The sequence below is a fragment of the Aotus nancymaae genome, unplaced genomic scaffold (genome assembly GCF_030222135.1).
Source record: "Aotus nancymaae isolate 86718 unplaced genomic scaffold, 86718_ANA_hifiasm-v0.15.2.pri h1tg000072l, whole genome shotgun sequence".
NCBI classification, from domain to species: domain Eukaryota; kingdom Metazoa; phylum Chordata; class Mammalia; order Primates; family Aotidae; genus Aotus; species Aotus nancymaae.
In genome coordinates, this window is record NW_026988487.1 from 10,233,505 (window position 1) to 10,255,279 (window position 21,775).

Below are 21,775 nucleotides of genomic sequence, written 5' to 3' on the forward strand. Positions count from 1 at the left end.
CTCTTTGCAGCTCTGGTTAGTACTGGCTTTGGCCAGTTCTTACGTGTAAACAGCAATTTTCCAAACTGGAATGGGTGCTGGGGTTTTCTTTAAGGAGCCAAGGGGTATGTGGAGAGCAGCGGTGTTTAGTTAAATTACAGGTCTAGATGCAGAACTTTCCAGCAATGATTTCTGAGAGCCTGAACACTCCCCACTGCCCTTTGTGTACACGGGCAAGAGTGCGCATATGCACACGTGCACACAGACACCTTCTGCTTCCCAGAGTGACACCTTAAACTATAAAAGGAGGGGCCCCTGCTGGGAAAGGGGGCCGTCCCCACATGGCGCAGAGCTGTCTGGTTGGTATCTGGTGTCTCTAATGGTGGGAAGCACTCACATACCAAAATGTTATCTGCAACCTCTCCACTAAAAACTCCAAGCAAAGGAAATTTAAGATCAATTTCCTAATGGATTTTGGACTGAGCTCTCTGAAACAGATGGGTGGCTCTTTCCATCTCAGTTCACTATGGACCTGAGTGGGGCCATCTGAGCATTTGGGGGTACAGTCGCTGCTTCCTTGTATGGGAACTCTATGCCCTGTATGCTTTCCTGTATGGGTACTCTACTGGTGTTTAGGCTGCAGGCTAGGAAGCAGCTACCTGAAGGGCTCATCATAGGAAGAAAACAGGTGGCTCTCTTCACTGGGTGGAGAGGATTTTTTTTTTTATAACCCAAAAGAGTATAGAGCCCGGGGGCCTGGGAACTTTGTCCAGCTCACTCTATCCAGGGTTAAAGTTCCAGGGATACTGGATGGTTCCTGGGGCAAATAGAAGCCAAGACTCGAGGGGTGGGACTGGAGTTGCCCCAAACACATGCATGTACATATGCATGTGCGTGCACCCTTGCGTGTCCATATAAACCTTGCATAGTATTGATGGGAATTTGAGGACTTCCATTTAGTCCCACTGAGAGTCAGGGCACAACATCCCAGCCCCACCCGCTTCCTGCCTTCCTCAGTAGCCATGGAGATGGCAGGGAAACCGAGAGAAGAATGTGTGACTCTAGGGTTCTCTGCCTCCCGTGTCCCTCACCAGAATGCAAATTGTGGAGCAGGCCACAGTCCATTTGGCAGTCATGCTGGCAGGATTCTCAAAGTAAATCACTTCCATTTCCCCCAGCAAGCCCCTGGTGAGAGAGGTCACCATGCACAGCCCTGTTGCCCCCCACGCCCCCAAGCTGTGCCCCTGTCTTCTAAAGCTGAGACACTGGTGAGCAGCTAACCAAGGGTTGCCCATCTTTCCACTAGCCTTTTCACGTTTGGGAGGTTTTGATTAAAACAGTTTCCTTTTAGTGTTTGTTGAGAAGTAGGATCCATCACTGTATCTGAGCTGGTCCCTGGAGAGGATGTTTTAGTAACTTGGACACTTTGGTGCATTGTCTGGGACCTGGAATTTCTCATCCTTCTTTTAAAAACAAGTTCTTTAGAGGCTTTTTGGGGACTGTGTAGATTTATAGCTGGGTGGCTGCCTCTGTGTTTAGGGCTCTGGCTAGGCAGGTTTACAGCTATAAGGCAACAGCGGATGGTGTATGAAGAGAGATTTTCATTTCACCAGTTACTGGGGAATGAACAATCTGTTGACTTCTGTTATTTGGAATGAAGACATGTTGTTGGTTGAATTCTCTGGGTCCACATGAACGTTTGGAATATAGACAGGGCTGCTGTATGCCCGCCCAACTCTACACAGTGTAGAAATGAGACCGTGGGGTTCAGGTTATAGTATGGCTCTCCAGAGTTTCTTTAAGTTGATAACTCGACTAGTGCACGTTGGTAGATCACGTTAGTGTTTCTTTACAGATATTTAATTACTTGGCTGGGGTAATGAAAAAAAGGAATGAAAAATCTGAAATTAAACTATTGGGAATCTTTGCCCATCTGAAATCACGTAGAGATGCAGGAAAGTGTTTTTGAAATTATAGTAGAAGACAGTAGGGCAATAAGAGCTGCCTTTTCAAAGGCACGTTTTTGTGTAACGTGTCTTTTCGCCGCATGTGTAGTTCTGAGCTTGAAAGGTGAGTCTAGTAACTGACTTTGGATTCAGTTACGGTGACCGTTTATTTGGCGAGCACATGGTGCCCTGTTAGACACGTTCGCATATGTTACTTAATTTACTGCTAATAGGAACCTTGTATGGTAGGCCAATTATTATATCTTCATTTTATAGTGGATTACATTCCACATTCTATTAGAACGTAAGCTCCAGCACCTCACACTTAAATGTATCTGTTGAATGAATACATTAGGAAAGTTAGATTCGTAAAATGTGGTGATTCATGAGTGTAGGGAGAGATTTAAATCTGGAAAGGGCTTGATGGAGTTTTGCCATTCAAGTGACCTTGATTTACCAGGGAAACTTAAGGAATGGATGAGGACGGAGATGGACAATAAGGAGCGAGCATAGGACGCCCACCAGGTAATGAGAGGTACTTGGAATCAGTGCTGTGCACAGTGGTGGGATCATCATAGAGTTTTTCACATGCACTATCTCATCTAATCCCCCATTCATCTGGAAAGGGGTGAAAAAATAGTCAGTCCCAGCTTTAAACACATGAGCAAGCCACTGCTTGGTTCTAATGGGCAGGAGGAAGTAGGCAGTAGGTGGTATACTGAGTTGTTAGAACAATGTCCTCTTAAAACACCGTGGAACGTCCGTGGCAAGGATATTCAAGTTTGGGGTCAACCAGCAGGCTGTGGTGGCACGTGTCTTCTGTGGGAGCTACTAAGCTAAAGCAAGAGCTCCCTGGAGTCTGCATGCCTCTCTGCATCATGGCCATGATGCTCATGGATTCATGGGAGTTGGGCATGAGGTGGGACCTTGGAGCCCTGGTCCAGCGTCTCGTGCTGCAGAAAACGCATACCTAGGAGGAAGTGCGTCCTGCCCAGGGTCACACCCAGAGTTAGACCCAGGAGCTGGATTTCCAGTGCCCTACAGTACAGTCTGCCAGTAACCACGGTGCCCCTGGCATCACTCACCTCAGGCTCCTGTTGAGGTGGGTTGGTTCACTCATTCACTCAGTGGGTATGCCAGGAGCCTCCGTGATGACAGGGATCCAGGCAGCTGTGCCTCCTGTACTTCAGCATCCTACATCAAGTTGCGGTGGACACAGATGACATTGTGTGTTTATAGGCCAACAAACTAGTCAGACCCTCATCTGCCAAATTCTGTAATTTTTTTATTGTGACAGTAAAACGAAAACGGCACAAAGCCCAAACTCAGTCTTTAGGATAAAATTTATTTTCTTGATTTTTGGCTCCTGCATGTAAGATTTTGGTTCCCACTCTGAACAGTTGACGTCATTGAGTATCCTACTCCTTTGGCCTTGGAACTGGTGGGATTTGGAAATGTGGCCACATTTGTGCATCCACCAAACATTCAGTGTCGGCTTATATGTGCCTGCTGCTGTGCCGGGCCTGCTGGAGGATTTGTAGAGGAGTCAGAGCTTATTGTCTGGAGGAGGAAGTCATTTAACACAAGATGGAGAGCAGGGAGTGCTAAGATAGGGATACGGGGACAGTGTTAGGGGATTTCCTGGCTGAAATGATAAGTAAATACTTTGGATTTTGGAGACATAGGAGTGGAGAGGCACCCCAAGGAAAAGGACCTGCAGGAAGAAAGGTGTGGAGATCTGGGGATTCGCTGGACTTGACTGGGTACAGGGTGGATCAAGGTGAATCATGGGGAATCAGGAGGAGGGATCCTGGACAGAGCTTGGAGGGTGGTCCCCAGGTGTGAGGTCAGCGTCTCTGTTGCCTACAGATGTACACACCAGCACCTAGCACAAACAGCTCGGCGAATACAGTCTGCACTTCATTTTGAATCGTGTGCGTTTCTTACTGACAGGTTTTGCGGATAGTTTCTGGGCAGCAGGTTTTATGTGTTTAGGTCTGTTTTGTTCATACCTCTTAGCTGTAAGATAGCTTGACATGTGGTTTTTCTCTTTTTGCTCGTCCATCAGAATGAAGCTGTGCATGGTGGCCAATGGGGTTCTGAAGTCTCTGTGTCTGTGTGAAACTCAGGCTTTTAGGTTGCCATCTGAATGCTTGAGATAGGCAGAGTGACTGTCTCTAGCTTCCTTAGACGTCTGAAGGCCCGCGCTGTGCAGCCTGAATATATCTAAAATTGCCTTCCTAGAGAAATGTGGAGAGTGGTTTGTTTCAGCATCCTCTTGAGCACTGCTTCAGATAACCTGGTTAACCCATGCCTTTCTCTTGTCATTTCTTGCAGATGGTCACAAGAACAAAGAAAATATTCGTAGGCGGATTATCTGCGAACACAGTAGTGGAAGATGTAAAGCAATATTTCGAGCAGTTTGGCAAGGTAAGCACTGCATGGGATTGGATGGCACACGCCAGAAGTGGCCTCATCAGTCCTAAGAAGTGGCTGCCGTGGCCCTAGCCCCTGCTACAGCTGTGTTCTCAAGAACCTTGTCTTTGAACCTGGCCATCGTGATTTAAGTGAAATTCAGCAGGAGCTGAGATAGAAGAGTCTGGCGTGCGTTTGGTGTGATGTCCCACGTGCTGGCAGGAGCAGACAGAGTGGCCTTTTAGTGCAGTTTTGCTGGCATTTGCTGGCCACGTGGGGCCTGGGCTGGGAGCTGGCAGTGACGGTGGCTGGGGAGGGATGTGGGGCTGTGGCTCACAGGGCAGGAGCTCCCACAGAAGCTGCTAGAGGCCTGCGGGTTGGGGCTGGGCTTCTTCCTTCTGTGCCTGTCTGGAAAATGCAGTGAGAGCTGAGACTCCCTGGGGCCCTTTGCTGCCGAACCCTCCCCTGTCAAATGCCCAAGGAGACTCAGAAAAGATGCAGGGCCTGTACCTGTCAGCATTTTCTGACTCTAATGTCTGTGAGACAGCAGTAAAATTACCCCTGGGCTCTCCTGCTGGAACAGGCCGGGACCAACCCAGGAGCCCCACAGCGAGCAGGAAACAGCGTGAGAAAGTGTGTGTGACACAGAGAGCCAGACAGACAGGACATGTCACCACGTCTGATGTGTTTAATTCGGCCGCTTTCTAGTGGCTGAAGGGAGATGGTGCCTTGAGAGTGGGTTCTTCCTGAGGATGACACATTCCTCAGATGGCCCTGCCGCCATGGCGGGGATGACCCTTACTGGCTTTTGTGCATGCCACCCCCCTCTGGCTCCTATGTAAACGGCAGGTTCAAGGAGGCTGCGTCCGCGTCTTTGAGTGATTGTGGACTTGGCGTAGGAGCCCAGGTCTGGGACAGTCTCCTCCTGCATAGGTCTGGGTCTTCCCTGCTGGAGGGCTGATGTGGGAGAGACCTGTTGGGGCATCCTGAGAAGATGCAGTGCCCGTGCTAAGCACCATCGCTTGCTTCCTCCCATGACGGCTGTCACGCTTGCCATGGGTACAAAGGCACAGCCGCCCACTGGCCAGGCTGAAGGTTCTGTGCTGTTGGTTTGCCCAGGGCGATGGGCAGCTATGACCCCGTCCCCAGGTGTTGTCCATTTGTGAACTACTGTCTGGGATGAGGGCCATGACCTTTACTTAGCCTCAGAATGGAGACATTCTTGTCTCTGGTGTTAATTTCTGCGTGGATAGGAGACCATGCAACAAACAGAAGCCAGCTTCCTCCTGCCCAGCCTTGCATTCTGAGTGGCTCTGGGCTGCCCTTCCAGGTTGGTGTTGAAAAGGCCTCCCCATGGCCCTTTCTGGCATTGTCAGCTGGTGATGGATTCTTTCTAGCTGGATCTAAAGAATAGCTAAGTGTGTTGATGACTGTGTGCGTTACAGCACTTCTCCCTTCCAGGCTGATTTAAAGCAGGAAGGGGGATTCGTCCACCACCCAGCCCCACCCCGCCTAGGGAGAGGGATTGGAAATAATTAAACGAGACAGGTCCGGCTTGCATAATGGAAAGCTCTGGAGGGTGAGCTCTCTTTGCTATCTTTCTGCTTTTAAAACAAGTCCAGGGGTAGTGTTTGCAAACACGAGGTGGGATTTCTTTTTCGAGCCATAACCTGCCTTGGAATCTCGCGGGCCTATTTGTTTCAGGGAAGTCGGTGCTGCCCAGATGGGCTTTTAGAGTATTCCAAACAGGCTTCTACTTGCCAGCACATAGCACATCTCTGCACGTCCCCAACCCTTGGTTTCTTCCTCTCTCCCTCTCTTTCTTCCTTCCTCTATCTCTGTCTCTCTCTCTGTTGTTTTTCATTAGCACTTATCATCGTGACCCAGTATGCCTCCAGTAGGACACACTGCAAGCTCTGGCCGTCCCCACAGTGGCCACCATTGCTGCCTGAGAACAGTTGTCCTTTTGTCTGAGAAGCAGTCACAAACCATCTTCCCTGGCATGGCACTCGCTGGGTCTGAAGCTGCCCAGTTAATTTTGCAGTAATGTTTGTGGACTCTGGCAGGATGTGCAGACTTATCAAGTGCTTTATTAAAAGACCAAGGAGGCTTTTGAATGTATCAAAGCCATAATGTTCTTCTGTGCTCATATTTTAGTAGCTTTTTGCATTCATAGGCTCTGCATTATTTGGGTCTGTCTTCAGAATAGCTTATTTCTCATTTGGCTGGTGGCTGGTGTTACTGTGTGTGTCCCCTTGGGCGGGACCCGCTACCTCTCAGGATTCTGGCGTAACTTATTTGAATCCAGAATGATCAAAGTCAGGGAGACTCTGTTGCTGGGCCTTGGGCACAGTGCAGTGAGGAAACCCAGTGGTTGCGAAAGGAGGTAACAGGTGAATTGACAGACTGCCTCTGCCCTTTGGTACTTTATACTCTCGTTGAAGAAAACAGAAAGAATGTTCGCGCGCGCGCACACACACACACACTTCCATGAAGTATATTCATGCACACACATTTTTTTGGACTGTCTTTAACCAACTGCAATTTAATAGATGTAATTTTATTATTTATAGTGACTGTGAAGTGTGGGATACTAGACCAGGCCATTTACTCACATCATCTCATTTCGTTTTTCTCTGGGAGGCTGGTAGTGGTATTCCCCATGTTGCAGTCTGTTAAGTGGGGTTTTGGTGGGATTATGTCTTGGACTCAAGGTAGCAGCCCTCCAGGAGGTGGAGCTGGGAGTGGACGCCCCCTCCAGGCTTGTCTGATAAGAGCATCTGAACTCTGTGCCCTGTTCCAACTGCTGATCAGTCCCCAAGATGGACTGAGGGTGGGGAGGATGCAAAGAACAGGAAGATATTGTGCCCTTCAGTGTGCCCCAGAGTGCTGGGGACCTGGACATTCATCCCCTCATTTTACCTGTGTGGCGGACACTGACTGGCATCATCCAGTCCATTTGGCAAAGGTGGACAGTCAGGGCCAGGGAGGCTGAATCTCAGCAGAGGTCACCCAGGTAAGACAGTGTAAGAGCCAGAATTCACACCCCATTCCTTTTCCTCCAAGTCTAGAACTTTCCTTTCACAGCCTCCATGCTAGGTGTTCCGGTCTCCTTTCGTGTCTCCTTACCGCCATTCCCCTCTCCTCTCCCTCATCTCATCCTGCCCGAGGTGGCAGCTGCTCTGACTGTTTATTTCAGGTGGCAATCAAGATGGGTAAGACTGCTATCAAGGGGCTGAGCTAAGGGAGTTTGAATATGTCATTACTGTAAGTGGAGTGGGTACAGAATGACACACCGGGAGCTTTAAATAACTTAAATTGGAGGCTTGTAAACCCTTTTGTGCTTTTCTTCCACCTTCCTCCCAGAAGATTCACCCCCTCTCCCCCAGGTTAGAGACATTGTTACTTATTTATATTTAAGATGAGATCATGAAGTGTGGCCATTGGCGTCAGCACTCTGCCAACCGAGATGAACAGCTGACAGGTTAGCAGAATCCACACGTCACCGTGAGCTACCCAGAGGTGAGGATGGCCATTCCTACCCTGGGGAGCTGTTCCAGTGTTGTCTGTCCCTGGAGAAGGGTAAGGCAGCAGACATTCTAGGCCTTCATGCTGGGCCTGACGGTGGACTGACCTCCCTGGGACAGCTGGACACGTTGCTCCTTTGCTGGCCTCAGGTTCTCTTTCCAGGGAAGGGGTTGGAGAACTTATAAAGGGCCAGATAGTAAATATTTGCAGCTTTGCAATGCATGTGGTCCTTGTTGCAGCTACCCACTTCTGCTCTTGTGGGATGAAAGCAGCCATAGCCAGCAGGTAAACAGATGGATGTAGTTGTGTGCCAATAAAACTTTATTTACAAAAACAGGTGATGACCTGGATTTGGTCTGTGGATCATAGTTTGCTGACCCCTGGACTGAAGGAATTATTCCTAAGGTTAGTTTTAAGCTTGAAAAGTCAGTAATGTAGAAAGTATTTAAACATTAATAGGATGGATAGATTATATCTAAGACATCTATAGGCTATAACCAAAATAATCCATTGTCAGTAGTAATGAGCATGGTATATAAACAGCAGTCTTACCATGTTAGAGTTTATTTCTGAACTTCATGACGCAGGGACAGTGAAGAGATTCTTTATTTGGAAAAAGCCACTATTTATAAACTTCATCCTATGAGTAAGAGCCAGAAAAACCGTTATAGTATTTCCATCTCCCTGTTTCACAGGCTAGATGTAATTAATGAAACTTGGAATTTTTGAGGTCCAGGTTTTACTATGAAGATCCTTTTACTGTGTGCTGTTTCTGAACTGGAGTCGTGTGTGCTTGGTGCTAAGCTTTCTAATGCATTTTACAATGTGCTTCTTAAGGATGTCAAGTGAGATCGTTGGCAGGTCTCATGTAGGTGATGGGGCTGATGTTGAGAAAGGTGAGGAAATTCTCCAAGATCACACAGCCGGTGCTGAGGAGCCCCAGTAGTCACTTGTTGGTGCACAGTCTACCCCTCGCCTCTTTTTAGTGTTTCTAAAGCGCCGCCTCCCACTTTACCACCCAGCAGCCTCTTTCTCAGAAGGAGCAGGTTTGGTTCATTTGTCAAAAACGTTGATATACAGTAATTTGTTTTACTGCCCTGGGTTTCTTAGTGGACGTTATCTGTGTTCCTGATTTTATACACACAGGAATGATGTATATAGGCCATTCCAAAAAATGGCAGGTAAATGAAGCTCCAGATATGCCTGCGCAGACCCTGATGACGAGCTGGCCTGTTCTGCACTGTTTCCCTGGCAGAGCCACCTCGAAGACCCAGCCTGGTAATTAAAATGCACTGGATCAAAGAAACTCCAAGTACATGGGCTTCCTCCTTCTCCCCTTCAGGCCGCTCCTTCAAGTACCGGTTTCTTAAATTCTCACTTATAGGATTTTGGAGATCAAAAAGAGGCCTTTAAACTTAATGAATTCTCGGCTTCGTCCCGGATGGAGTGGTTCCGCACCTTTCAGCTGTTCCCGGCAATGATAGGGCAGCTCAGTGCTGAGCGTGCTAGGTAATTCTCACTTTATAGAACTCCTGTGAAAGCAAAGCAGCCCGCATTTGGAGGCTTCCAATTATACTTCACATGGTGAACTGTGTAATTAGTTTGGAAGACTTATGCTTAGTCATTGGTTTATCCTAATCGGCTTTGGCTTTCCCCAACAACAAAGTGAGCTTATTTTGCTAAGCTGAAACGACTCTGCACCCTTTGTTCCTGCCTTTTATTGTCTCATTCCTTTCATTCTGTGTTACTGCCAAAGTTCTGTTTCATTAGGCCTACAAGTCATTTCCAATTCAGTGGGCTGCTACAATCCGGCCTTTATCACAGGCTGCTCTGGTTCCCATGTCCCTTCTGGGCCAGTGCCCGAGTTTGTGGTTTGACATGAGGGCTTTAACCCCTTCCTGTGCCAGCCCCTCATCATGGTGGCTGGGAAGCAAAGGCCTTCCAGGAACCGGCCTGTGGGAAAAGTGACGGGGAAAGTGACGGTGCTCGAGGTCTCATTAAAGCGGGAGAGCCCCTCGGAAACCAGGTGAAGGGGTCGTTGGAGCTCTGTGTCGGAGTGGGGCTGGTGGGGGCCCACACAAGTTAACTTGAGCTCGGAGAGTGGTGAGTGAAAGCTTTCGGGGGGAAGAAAAAAGGAAAACAAGAGTGAATTGGCTTTTTAATGTAATGAGACCTCCCCGTTGATCGGCAGCGCGGGCGATCGTGGGAGAGCACGGCCTGAGGAAGCGCTGGGTGCCTGTGACTTCCCAGCTCCAGATTTTTCTGTGCAGGTGCGAAGCTGCGATCACGGCCGCCGCTCTGACGCCTCTTTTGATAGCGTATGTGCGAGGAGAATCATACCTGGAATAAAAATCTCATAAAGCCCTTTGAAATTTAAAAGGCATGAGATCTGTGAGAAGATAAATACGCCTGAGAGTGGACTGTGATCCTTAGGTAGCGTTTTCTTGCTTTCAGTGTGTGTCGTAGATAAACAGAGCTGTGGTTCTCTCAGAGGAGGCCTGGAAAACAAGTCTTACGTGTCCTTTGTGGACGTCAGAGCTCCCTGAGGCTTTGTCCTCTGAAGTGGTTCCTGCAGGTGGGTTGCCAGGGAGTGGTCAGCGTCCCCTCCCGGGCCTCACCCTCTCCTCCGCCCTACCTTTCTCTGGAGAGCCTGGGTGTTGCTCCTCAGACCTTCTTCAATGACAATTGCAGGCTGGACCAGGAAGGACCATGCGCTCTCTCTCTTCCCTGGCTGAAGGCTACTTTTGTGTTTCAGTTTTCTTCCTCTAATAGCACAGAACAAAGCCAACACTGTCCCCATGTTTTATTAATTTTCTGCCTGGTTTGTGTCAGCGTCTCCCTCGGGAAGTGTGTCATGAGGGGAGGGGACTTTATTTGCCCCCTGACCCCTGGCTGAGCTGCTCAGTGGGAAACAGCACAGCGAGTAGACAGGAGAATCCTGCCTCCTCTGCATCTCCACCTTCTAGGCCAGATGGTGGCAGAGGCAAACAAGCCTTACCCACGGGTCATACGATCCCGGGGCTTTGCAGGTAAACCCTCCTGCTAAACAACTTTGTGTTTTCCTGGGGTACTTTTCCTCCTTAGACTGATTTCGGCCGAAAGCAGTGGACGTCGTGGAGTGCTAAAGATTGAGCACCCTAACCTCACTTTTAAATGTTCGTATTTTTGCTTCAAAAAGGAGACCCTGAAATAGTTAGTGGGTTTCTAGGAAAACTTCCCATTTCCCTCTTAGTGTGTAAAATATAGCCAGCTGTTGTTAGGCAAAGGCATCCGACATTATTATTGCTCTGTTAACAGTGTTTTAAAATATACAAATAGGAAAATCAGATGCCTTCTGGGTAGCAAGCTGGGAAAACTTTGAGTATGCTAATCAAATGCCACTTGCATTTGCATAGCAGGTAGAGGAACAAGGCTCAAACTCCTGCTTTGCTGTTTGACCGCATTTCCTGGTATGATTTAGCTGTGTTTACTTTTTCTGCTGGGGCAAGGAGAGGAAAGCCAGGGGTAGGGGAGCCCTTGGGCACAAAGGAGTTAATGAGGTCTGGGTGGGTAGGGGCAGGGGTCGGGTGGGGGTGGGTATGAAGTACTTCTACCAGCTCACCTTCCCAGAGTCCTCCTGGGCCCTCTGAAGATGTCACTTACAATGGAGTTCTTAGCATGAGAAAATAAAGCCTTTCTCTTCCTAAATGTAGTTCAGTGGGAACTGAAAATGTACCAGAAATCATGGTTCAAGCTTGTGCCAGTGGGTGCAAGGGGTGGTTCTTATGGAAGAGAAAGCGCAGTTCATTTAGACTTGGCATAGAAATCCAGCTCTGTTTCGGGGGAGTGAACATTGATATGGAGATTCCTGCCTGCCCCCCACCGTTAGTAGGACACTCCCTTACACAGGTCCTGTATGCTTTTGTGTTTCTTCCTTTTTCTTTATTTCTTTTTTTTCTTCTTTTTTCCTCTTAGAAATAGTCTCTCTGTAGACCTGCCGGATTTGTCAAGTTACCACCCTCTAAATGTTTATAGCTCCATATATTCATACTTTGTATTTGTGAATTAGCTAAAAGTGGGCTGCCAATCTGTACTTTATTTACATTCGAAGCCATCCTAGTGAGAGTCCCAGAAAAAAATGTTAATATGCCGGAAGAGGCAGAAGGGTTGAGTTTCTGACTGTTGCTAACCTCACCACTGCCTTTAAAACCAATCATGAGGCACATGGCTGATATTTAATAGCTTTTAGCTGATTATTTTTCTTCTCCTCCTCTTTCTCTTCTATCCAAGTTGACCTGGGTGTACTTGAGCGGAAATGAAGTCATCCAAATGCTGAATTAGAATAATCACAGGCCTCTAAGAACGAAATGGAAGCAGAGATTAAATGGTGGAGGGAAAGCTGGTATTAATAAGGACTAGGAAAACTTTGCATAAAATAAATAGGAGATGGAATAGATTGAATTTGTATATGCAGCTTCCATTTCTTCCTCTACTTTGTGCTGTCTTCCTAGAGTTGAGTTACTGGCAAAGTGGGGTTTGATTTGCCACAAGGCCACATGCCTTCTGCAGCCTTGGTGATGGGCCTCCCTTCTTTGTGGGACGTTTGTGTGACCGGTGATGTTTCCAGGATGGAGGGATCTGGTGGAGGGGCTGTTAACCATGAAGGGTTGATGATTACTTGGTGCAAGTAGCGGGTGGGAGACAGGTGAAAGAAGGGGCAGGATGGGAGCCAGCGCACCACAGGCCAGCTTCATATTATTGACGATTCCTCCTTGTAGAGAGAAGACCTGGGCGGGATGCAGGTAGGGTGACCAGTTATCTGGGTTTGCCTGTGACTAAGGGGGTTTCCAGGAACGTGGACCTTGCAAACTAGAATGAATTGGTCACCTTAAAGGGGAGTTCGGAGGGCCAGGTGTGGTGGCTCACACCTGTAATCCCAGCACTTTGGGAGGCCAAGGCGGGTGGATCACCTGAGGTCAGGAGCTCGAGACCAGGCTGGCCAAGTGGTGAAACTCTGTCTCTATTACAAATACAAAAATTAGCTGGGCGTGGTGGCGTGCACCTATAATCCCAGTTGCTCAAGAGGCTGAGGCAGGAGAATCACTTGAACCCAGGAGACGGAGATTTCAGTGAGCTGAGATCATGCCATTGCACTCCAGCCTAGGCAACGAGAGTGAAACCCTGTCTCTAAAATAAACAAACAAACAAATAAATAAAATGGGGGCGGTGGAGGAGTTGGGAGAAGTCAAGACACTTGGCCTGACACTCTAAAAGGGTCAACACCTTCCTTGACTACCTCCAAGGAGATTTAAATATTCCTTCCTGTGTGTTCCAGAGCACTTACTTCATACCTATTTACATTTTGCCTTCTTGATTTAATCCAGCAACTGGGACAATAGCCAGCATAGGGCCTTACGTGAGCACAGGCCAGGAAGTGTTACATGAGCAAGCGGCCGCTCAAGGCAGGACAGACAGACCCAGTGTCTGTCTGTCTGTGCACCCCTCTGGACTTCTATTTGGGGATTATTTCTGTGTCTATTGGAATGAAAAAGAAAAAAAAATTCTGCCCCAGTGTAGTAAAAAGTGAGCTTCTTGTAGTTAAAGAGCAAAATAAGGATTAAATTAAATTAAATTAAAAACCTAGCAGAGTGGTTTGTTTACAGGAAATCGTTTTTAGGTGGTCTGTTATAGAAGATGTAATTTGTGAAAGTAGATTAGTTGTAAATTAGAGATTTTGGGTTGTCGAGGTCGCTAACGGTCTTTTATAATTGACGGCAGAGGTAAATATTTTCAGATTTGCTTATAGAGTGTTAGTATTGAAAAAACAATTTAAGGTGTTTTTCACTTCAGGAAAAATAAGCGAGATTATGGAATGATCAGAGACAGCCTTCCTGATTTTATTCCCAGCTTTCTTACGGAATGACGAGGGTATGGGAAGCAACAGGGAGATTAAATGCTGGAGTAGTTTGCAAGGGAGCTTGCAGACTCTCTGATAGGGAAACACATTTTTTCAAAATTATTCTTACTTATTTAGAGGCAGGGCCTCTCTCTGGTTGCCCAGGCTGGAGTGCAGCAGCGCGATTTTGGCTCGCTGTGGCTTCAGCCTCTGGGGCTCAGGTGATTCCCCGACCTCAGCCTCCCAAGTAGCTAGGACTACAAGCACGCACCACTGTGCCCGGCTAATTTTTTTTTTTTTTTTTTTTGTATTTTTAATAGAGACAGTTTTACCATGTTGCTGAGGCTGGTCTTGAAATCCTGGACTCAAGTGATCCAGCCTCCCAAAGTGTTGGGATTACAGCGTGAGCCACCACACTTGGCCGATTTTTATTCTTTAAATAAGACCGCCTCATTTCTTTTATTGACAGACTTGTTTTCTTATCAAGAAAGGAGCGTGTATTGATGTCACTGCTTTCCATTCCAGCTAAGTTGGCATTTGTGTTCAGATTAGGGATTCCTGTTTGCCCGAACCATTCATGTATCTTTTACCTTGTAATTATTCCAGCAGCCCTGTGAGGTAGGATAATTATCTCCATTTTAAAGTTAGGTAAGGAAGACTAGGAGAGCATAAATGCCTATGTAGGACCTCTCAGCCAGACAGCAGTGGGGCCCAAGATTCAAATCCAGACTTCCTGGGTGAGGATTCCGGGTTTGTTGTTCCACTTAAGCTGTTTATCCTGAGGTAATCTCCTTTGGAGTGGCCCTGACCACTTGTTTATAGTACCATAGAATTACTATGGAGTGGCCAGGTGCAGTGGCTCACACCTGTAATCCCAGCACTTTAGGAGGCTGAGGTGGGTGGATCATGAGGACAGGAGTTTGAGACCATCCTGGCCAACATGGTGAAACCCTGTCTCTACTAAAAAAACAAAAATTAGCTGGGCGTGGTAGTGCGCACCTGTAATCCCAGCTCCTTGGGAGGCTGAGTCAGGAGAATTGCTTGAACCTGGGAAGTGGATGTTGCAGTGAGCCGAGACACGCCACTGCATTCCAGCCTGGGTAACAGAGTAAGACTCCACCTTGAAAAAAAAATTACTATGGTATGTCTTTGCGGAAGGTCACTCTGACTTTATGGTGGTTTGTTTCCTTTTCTTGGAGTCTCTGTCACCCAGGCTGGAGTGCAGTGGTGCGACCTCTCCTCACTGCAACCTCCACCTCCCAGGTTCAAGCAATTCTCCTGCCTCAACCTCCTGAGTAGCTGGGATTACAGGTGCGCACCACCACGCCTAGATAATTTTTGTGTTTTTAGTAGAGACGAGTTTTTGCCATGTTAGCCAGGCTGGTCTTGAACTCCTAGACTCAAGTGATATGCCCACCTCAGCTTCTCAAAGTGCTGGGACTACAGGCGTGAGCCACCACACCAGGCCAGTTTGTTTCAACTATTAGAACAAATATTGTGGCACAGATTGCAATATTTGCATAATTCTTTTTTGAAACACTGTGATACTTCCAGATACTTCAGATTAGCTTCTGGCTGCGTCAGCCTCTGTTCCTGGTCGTTCTGGGCTGTCCCTTAATGTACTTGACCTTTAGGGGGAGTACATGGGGAGAAAAGTTGAGAATTTCTATTGTTTACTGTTTAGCATAGGGGTTGGCAAACTTTTTCTTCAAAAGGCCAGATAATAACTATTTTTAGTTTTGTGGCCCAGATGGTCTCCTAGAACCATTCAGTTCTGCCATGTTATCACGATGACAGCCAAAGACAATATGAAAATGAATGGCCATGGCTATATTCCAATAAAACTTTATTTTCAAACATCAAGAGGCGGCCGGATTTGGCCCTCAGGTTGTATAGTTTTCATACCCCGTGGCTGAGCGTATTGCCTGCTAATAAGAGCATCGGTTGTTTACACTGAGACTGTCTGGTATCAAACCCAGCTCATCTGTTCACTAGCACGGTAACCTTGGCCAGGTCGTTTAACTTCTTCCCACCTCACTTTCTTTATCTGTAAAATGGGGGTAATGATGGTCCTCAACCCATAGGGTTGTTATGAGGATTAAATGAGCGAATGCACATATAGTTGTTAGCATCCTGCTAAGAAACAGGGTGAGCACTTAACAAGCATTAATGAGCTGGTGTTATTTTCCACCTCAGGTCCTCTGAGACGCTGGAGTTTCCACTCTAGTTCTGTCTAGCAGTAGGCTTGCTAGTGCCACAGCCTTTACACACACACACACACACACACACACACACACACTCACTCTCTCTCTCTCTCTCTCGTTCATCTTTTCCATCTGTCCTATAGGGGAGCTTACCTCTCATTTCTTCTACCCACCCTGGCTATGATACAAACTGAAAAGCCCTTCCTGCATCTTCTCAGCATAAAGACGATTCAGTTTTGTGTAGTTTCTGACGGGATGTACCTTGAGTTCCATCCAGCTGTCCCTGCTGCTTCCAGTCTGTGGAACTGACTTGCAGATTGCCCTGGCTTTGATGAAAGAGTTGAACTGATGTGGGCCCAAAGAGAGTTCTTCTGGGTGGATCCTTCTGACGAACTCTTTACATTTCTTTCTTGAATAACTAAACTTTTTTTTCTTTTTCTTTTTTCTTTTTTGGTAATGGATACTGCCTGGAGGGTGTCCCAGTATCATTTGGCTGATGTTTGTTAAAATATGTTTATATATATTGATCCACTAATCTGTTTATTGCATTTATTTTGCCTCCTGGGAGAGCCTTCAGATCCTCATTTAAGTTTTTCTTTCCTTTTCCTTTACATACGATTCTTATTAGCTTGGTTTTCTGGCTTCTTTCAAATTTATAGCAAATATTAAGGGGTGGAAAGACGTTAATAAACTCAGTGTAAAGCAAGAGGGAGAAAACCTATAAAAACTAAGAGGCTTCGATCTTGAAAAGCTCCGCATTGTAGGGCTGTTTAGTGCAGGGAAACAGTCATCCTTCCTCATTAGGCCCAGAAGGCATTGCATCTACAGTCTCACGCATCATTCATTTGCTCATTGATTCATTCAGCAGACCTTGATTACCTTGAATGCCGGGCACCGAGCTAGGAGCCAGGAGCACCTTGGTGAGCGGAACAGACAAGATCCTTGCTTACTTGTAGCTTAACAAACATGGGGTGTGGGTGGCGGAGGAGGAGCCAAAAGCAAGTCAGTAAATAATAAAAATAATTACAGAGTGTGTCATCAAGGAAACACACCAGGAGCCGAGAAACTCCATAATGGGAATACGGAAGAGGGAATCTTGGCTTATATGTGTAGCCTCTTTGCCTTGACCTGACTGTAAATTCCACCAAGTGGGGCTAGGTCTGTTTACTCACCCTGTAGCACCAGGACTGGCCCACGGCCTGGGCAGTAGTTGGTGCTCAGTCAACAATGCTGGAATGAATGGATCCTCTGTATCAGAGGGCAGGGAAGTTCCAGTCATTGGAGAAGGAGTTTCAAAGGGTAAAATTAGGATTTTTTTTTTTTTTTTTTTTTTTGAGACAGAGTTTCACTCTTGTTGCCCAGGCTGGAGTGCAATGGCTCAATCTTGGCTCACTGCAGCCTCTGCCCCCCAGATTCAAGCAACTCTCCTGCCTCAGCCTCCCGAATAGCTGGGATTACAGGTGCCCACCATCACACCTGGCTAATTTTTTGTATTTTTAGTAGAGACAGTGTTTTGCCATGTTGGCCAGGCTGGCCTCAGGAGGAGGCGAGAATCCGCCTGCCTCGGCCTCCCAAAATGGTAGGATTACAGGCATGAGCCACTGCGCCTAGCCAGGACTTTTCTTTTTAAAATGGGGCTTTAAGAGAGCATATTCCATTATCTGGAACATTTCCTTATGTGAAACCCATTGTTTCCCTGCAGCCCAGGATCCCTTAGCTATTTCCAACCCACAGCAAAAACTTAATAGAACTAAGGGAATATCGGGGCAGCTGGTCAGCAAGGCCCTTTTCAGAGTCGGGAGATTCTCAGGCAGGTTTTGGCACAGAGGGTAAACACAGAGAAGGAAAGATGTCAGGAGGGTAAAACGGGGTTTGCATCTCTGTGTAATCTTCTCTCCTTCTCTTCTTTTTGTCTTTGATCTAAAAAAGTGGTGGGCCTGCTGAGGTCCACTACTCTGAGGTACCAGAGTAGGTCAGTGACTTTGAAAAGCTGGTGAGAGGGTTGACTCATCTAGGCTCATAGGTGTTATGGATCCCCTGGGCACCAGGGATGGGGGGCTGGATGGGCATTGGGCAGTTTCTCTCCCAGACTTGCCATCCTGTGATCAGCCAGGCTGGGGAATGAAAATGGGTCCAACAACATGGAGCCACAGCACGGTCCTCCCTGATGTTGAGAAATCTGGCTATGGATACAGAGAATGTGTTTGCGGGTATATTTTTCCCTCTTGAATGAACTGAAGATGCCATTGGCATTTACTGCCAGACTCTTGGAAATTGCCTGGATATCGTGGGGTGAAGTTGAACAATTTTCAATTTTGGAATTGGGCAGACCTGAGTTTGAATCCAGATCATTTGCTATTAGCATTGTGACCCTGGGCTCTTGATGTAACTGTCTCCTGAGCCTGGTTTCTCATCTGTTAAGTGGGCATACAATTTCTCTTACAATGGGGTTGTAAGAATGAAGAGATACACATTTGCCCAGGGTTTGGCACATGGGTATTTAATGATAGTCTCCCCCGCCTGCATTCCCTTTTTGCTCTCCATTCCCCCCTCACTCCGAGTTTCTGAACCCCCAAATTGCTGACTTCCACCAGGTTCGCTCCCTCTGACAGACTCCCTCCCTTAATCTGCACAAAGCTCACTCTGTGTGCCAAATGGACGGTTTGGGGGCCAGTTTCTTAGTTGCTCCCAGTCTCTGCCCCCATCCCTCCAGAGCTATTCCTCTGACAAATCTGGAACCTCGGAAGTCCTGCATATGAGATCCTCCTAGATTTAACCCAGCTGGAGTTGGTGTTGGGGGAGGCTGAGTGGAGGATTTGGCTTTTTTTCCTCTTATGCTAATGAAGTGAATATGGCAAGGAGTCACAATATTTTCTTTCCAGGCAAAGAAATGTTGTAGTAGGAGAAACAGCATGCAGGGGAAGCAAATGTGAGCTCACTGGATTCTCTCAAGGGAGGAATAGGACAAATTGTCAGCTTCTGTTGAGAAGATAATACTCTCACTATGATAAATGCCAAGTTACTATTGAAAACCACCATCTTAATGGCGGCATCCCCAAGCACTCGGTGCTTGCCTGGCAGCCGAGACCAGAGGAGAAGCCGAGGAAAGCAGGTATTTGTAGGGGGTTGTTTGTTTGCAATGAGAAATCAGTTTAAAGCAAAGGAGACCGTGCATTAAAATTTCTTTTAAGGCAGCTTTAAAAAGCTCACTGGAGTGCTCCAGTGTGGCCTGATCTTAAAACACACCTATGAGGAGACTTCCACCCTCAATAAATATTTCTTGAATATGACTTGAATTAAGGAGTCACATGGGGCTGGAAGCCGCCTGAAATAATTTTCCCTCCCATAGGAAGTAGCCGCTGTAATTCACTTGCAAGTTATTTCAAAAGGCCTGTTCTGATAGAAATTGCTGCCTTCTCATGGACTGGGATTTTTCTAGTTCTGTCTGTAACATCCCTTCTTGACAAGGATGTGTCTGCCCAGATTTTACAGTACGCCACTCTCTCAAAGAGCATCTCAGTTCGTTGTTGCCCTTTTGGGGGTGCTTATGCTGGTTCCTTGTAGACACTTGAGTGTGGCTGATCTGCCTCACGACCTACACGAAGGGAGAACTTCAGGTCAGTTGGGGAAATTCCTGGGCTGGTGGGAGGGGGGCTGGACAATACATTCAGGAGCTCTAAGAATGCTGGAGATCATGGGAATAGCTGGAGGGGGAGGAAGGTCTCTATCAGCTGCTGTTGAAAGGTCCTAAGGTAGTTGTGCTTGTCCAACCATCCATGCATTCCAGAACCCAATCTAGGTATTAAGTGCTATGCTGGGACCACAGAGATGGGTGTGATGGGGTGCCCACCCACGAGGGGTGTGTGGTCAAGGAACAGAGATGGTGGTAAGCAGAATTGCAGCATGGTGTAGCAAATGTGGAGCCTGCCAGCTTCACTGCGAGGTGGGGATGGTGGTTGCTGCTGCAGAGTTCCTCCCCTGGGCCTCCCATCCTTCCCCTCAGGCAACTCTGCTGTACCCCGTGGCAGCCACTGAAGGCTGGTCATGTCTTCATGTGCCAATGCCAGCCTGAGCATTGACCTGGAAAAGGTGCTTGACAGACATTTATTCTGGGCTCCATAAGGGACCAGTGTTGGCATGGTAGGTGGAGGAGTGGAGGAAGCCCAGAGTGTGATTTGCCCCATGCACCCCTGGATATCACAGCTCTGCCCCTGCCCATTTTGGAAAGAACCAAATGGAGAGGGCTCGCTTCCATGGACTTGAAAGAGTGAGTTTGACTTTGTTATCAGCTGCAGAGCAAGGAGGGAGGCAGTTTACAGTGGGATGCCTGCATTCACCTTGCCCAGAGATGCTGACTGCTGAGGATGCACCCCAGGGCTTCACAGACTCTCCCCTTCTTGCCAGGTTCAGTCTCCTCCCTGAGATCTTGCCCCTCAACCCCCAAGAAGCCACAAGGCAGGTCTGCTTGTTTGTTTGACCCGTGAGTGGAACAGTAGATGTGATCTTTTCAATGTTGAAGAACCTCGAGGAACATTAGTCAAGGTGTCTCAGTTATAACTCATCTCATTATGGCTTCCCAGATTTGATTAATCCAGGATCTGCTCATGAAGGGATTTGGCAACTCAAGGAAATGGACAAAGATGATGGATCAGGTGCACCTAGGACAGAATGACAGCTGAAGTCAGTGGTTTTCTGCTAAACCTGTAACTTAACCACTGGTGGAAAGTTTGTATCAGCTGTCCCAAATCGAATGTATTGATTCTAGATGTCCTTTTGTAAAGAGGCAATAAAAAATACCATTTATTTTCACACATGTTGCATTCTCCCAGTGTCTAGGAATCACGGAGTCGTTGTTATTCTTCCTCTCATTCCTAGCACCAAGTTCATAGAGAGCAGGGGTTGACAAACTTTGTCTATAAAGGGTCAGATAGCAAATATTTTAGACTGTGTGGGCCATACGGTCTCTGTCCCCGCTACTCAGTTCTGCTGTTGTAGCACAAAAGCAGCCATAGACGATATGCAAATGAATGAGCGTGGCTGTGTTTCAATTCCACTTTTATTTACAAAAACAGGCAGCAGGCCTATGGGCTGAAAGTTGCTATCCCCTGCTGGAGATAGTCGCGGTCCTCAACTTGATGTTGGAAAGAAAGTAATGGCTTCATAGAACTGAGGATATTTTCAGGATCGATAATAAACTTTAGGGGCATGGCTATACTCCTTTGAAATAGTCATCCTTTTAATGTAGAAAGATACATGGTATCTGAAAGGTACATTGTGTTGTCTGATGCCATCCCTCCAACACATTTGGAAACATCTTTTAAAGTAGCTGCAAATATAAGGACTAGGGAGGGTTAAGAGCAAATATCAGCGCCTGCCAGTCACATAAGGACTGTTACAGTGAATAGGCAAGGAATGATCATTTTGGGGTCTTGGATTTTCTTGGGCTGTGGGGTGCTGTTGCTCAGGGACGGGTGCTCTGTGTAGCCGTGGTGGCCACAAGCTAGAGGATCGTACCCACAAACACGTGTGCACAGGCTTGCTCAGCACGCAACACTTGTCTATTCACGTTCCTGAAAGTGGAAGGCCAAAGTGGGAACTTTTTTTTTTTTTTGAGACGGAGTCTTGCACTGCCACCTGGGCTGGGGTGCAGTGGCGTGATCTCGGCTCACTGCAACTTTCGCCTCCCAGGTTCAAGTGATTCTCCTGTCTCAGCCTCCCGAGTAGATGAGATTACAGGCCTCTGCCACCACGCCCAGCTAATTTTTTGTATTTTTAGTTAAGATGGGGTTTCACCATGTTGGCCAGGCTGGTCTTGAACTCCTGACCTT

At 47.3% G+C, this 21,775-nt stretch overlaps 1 protein-coding gene across 11 annotated transcripts in view; it reads left to right on the forward strand.

Annotated features, from left to right (window-relative positions):
- Positions 1–21,775, forward strand: part of MSI2 (musashi RNA binding protein 2) — a 431,644-nt gene that overhangs the window by 140,531 nt on the left and 269,338 nt on the right. For all 11 annotated transcript variants that reach the window (XM_021672790.2, XM_021672793.2, XM_021672791.2 and 8 more), the window contains exon 6: positions 4,263–4,355. In XM_021672790.2, coding sequence (XP_021528465.1) covers positions 4,263–4,355 — 93 coding nt within the window. The remainder of the gene's footprint in view (positions 1–4,262; positions 4,356–21,775) is intronic.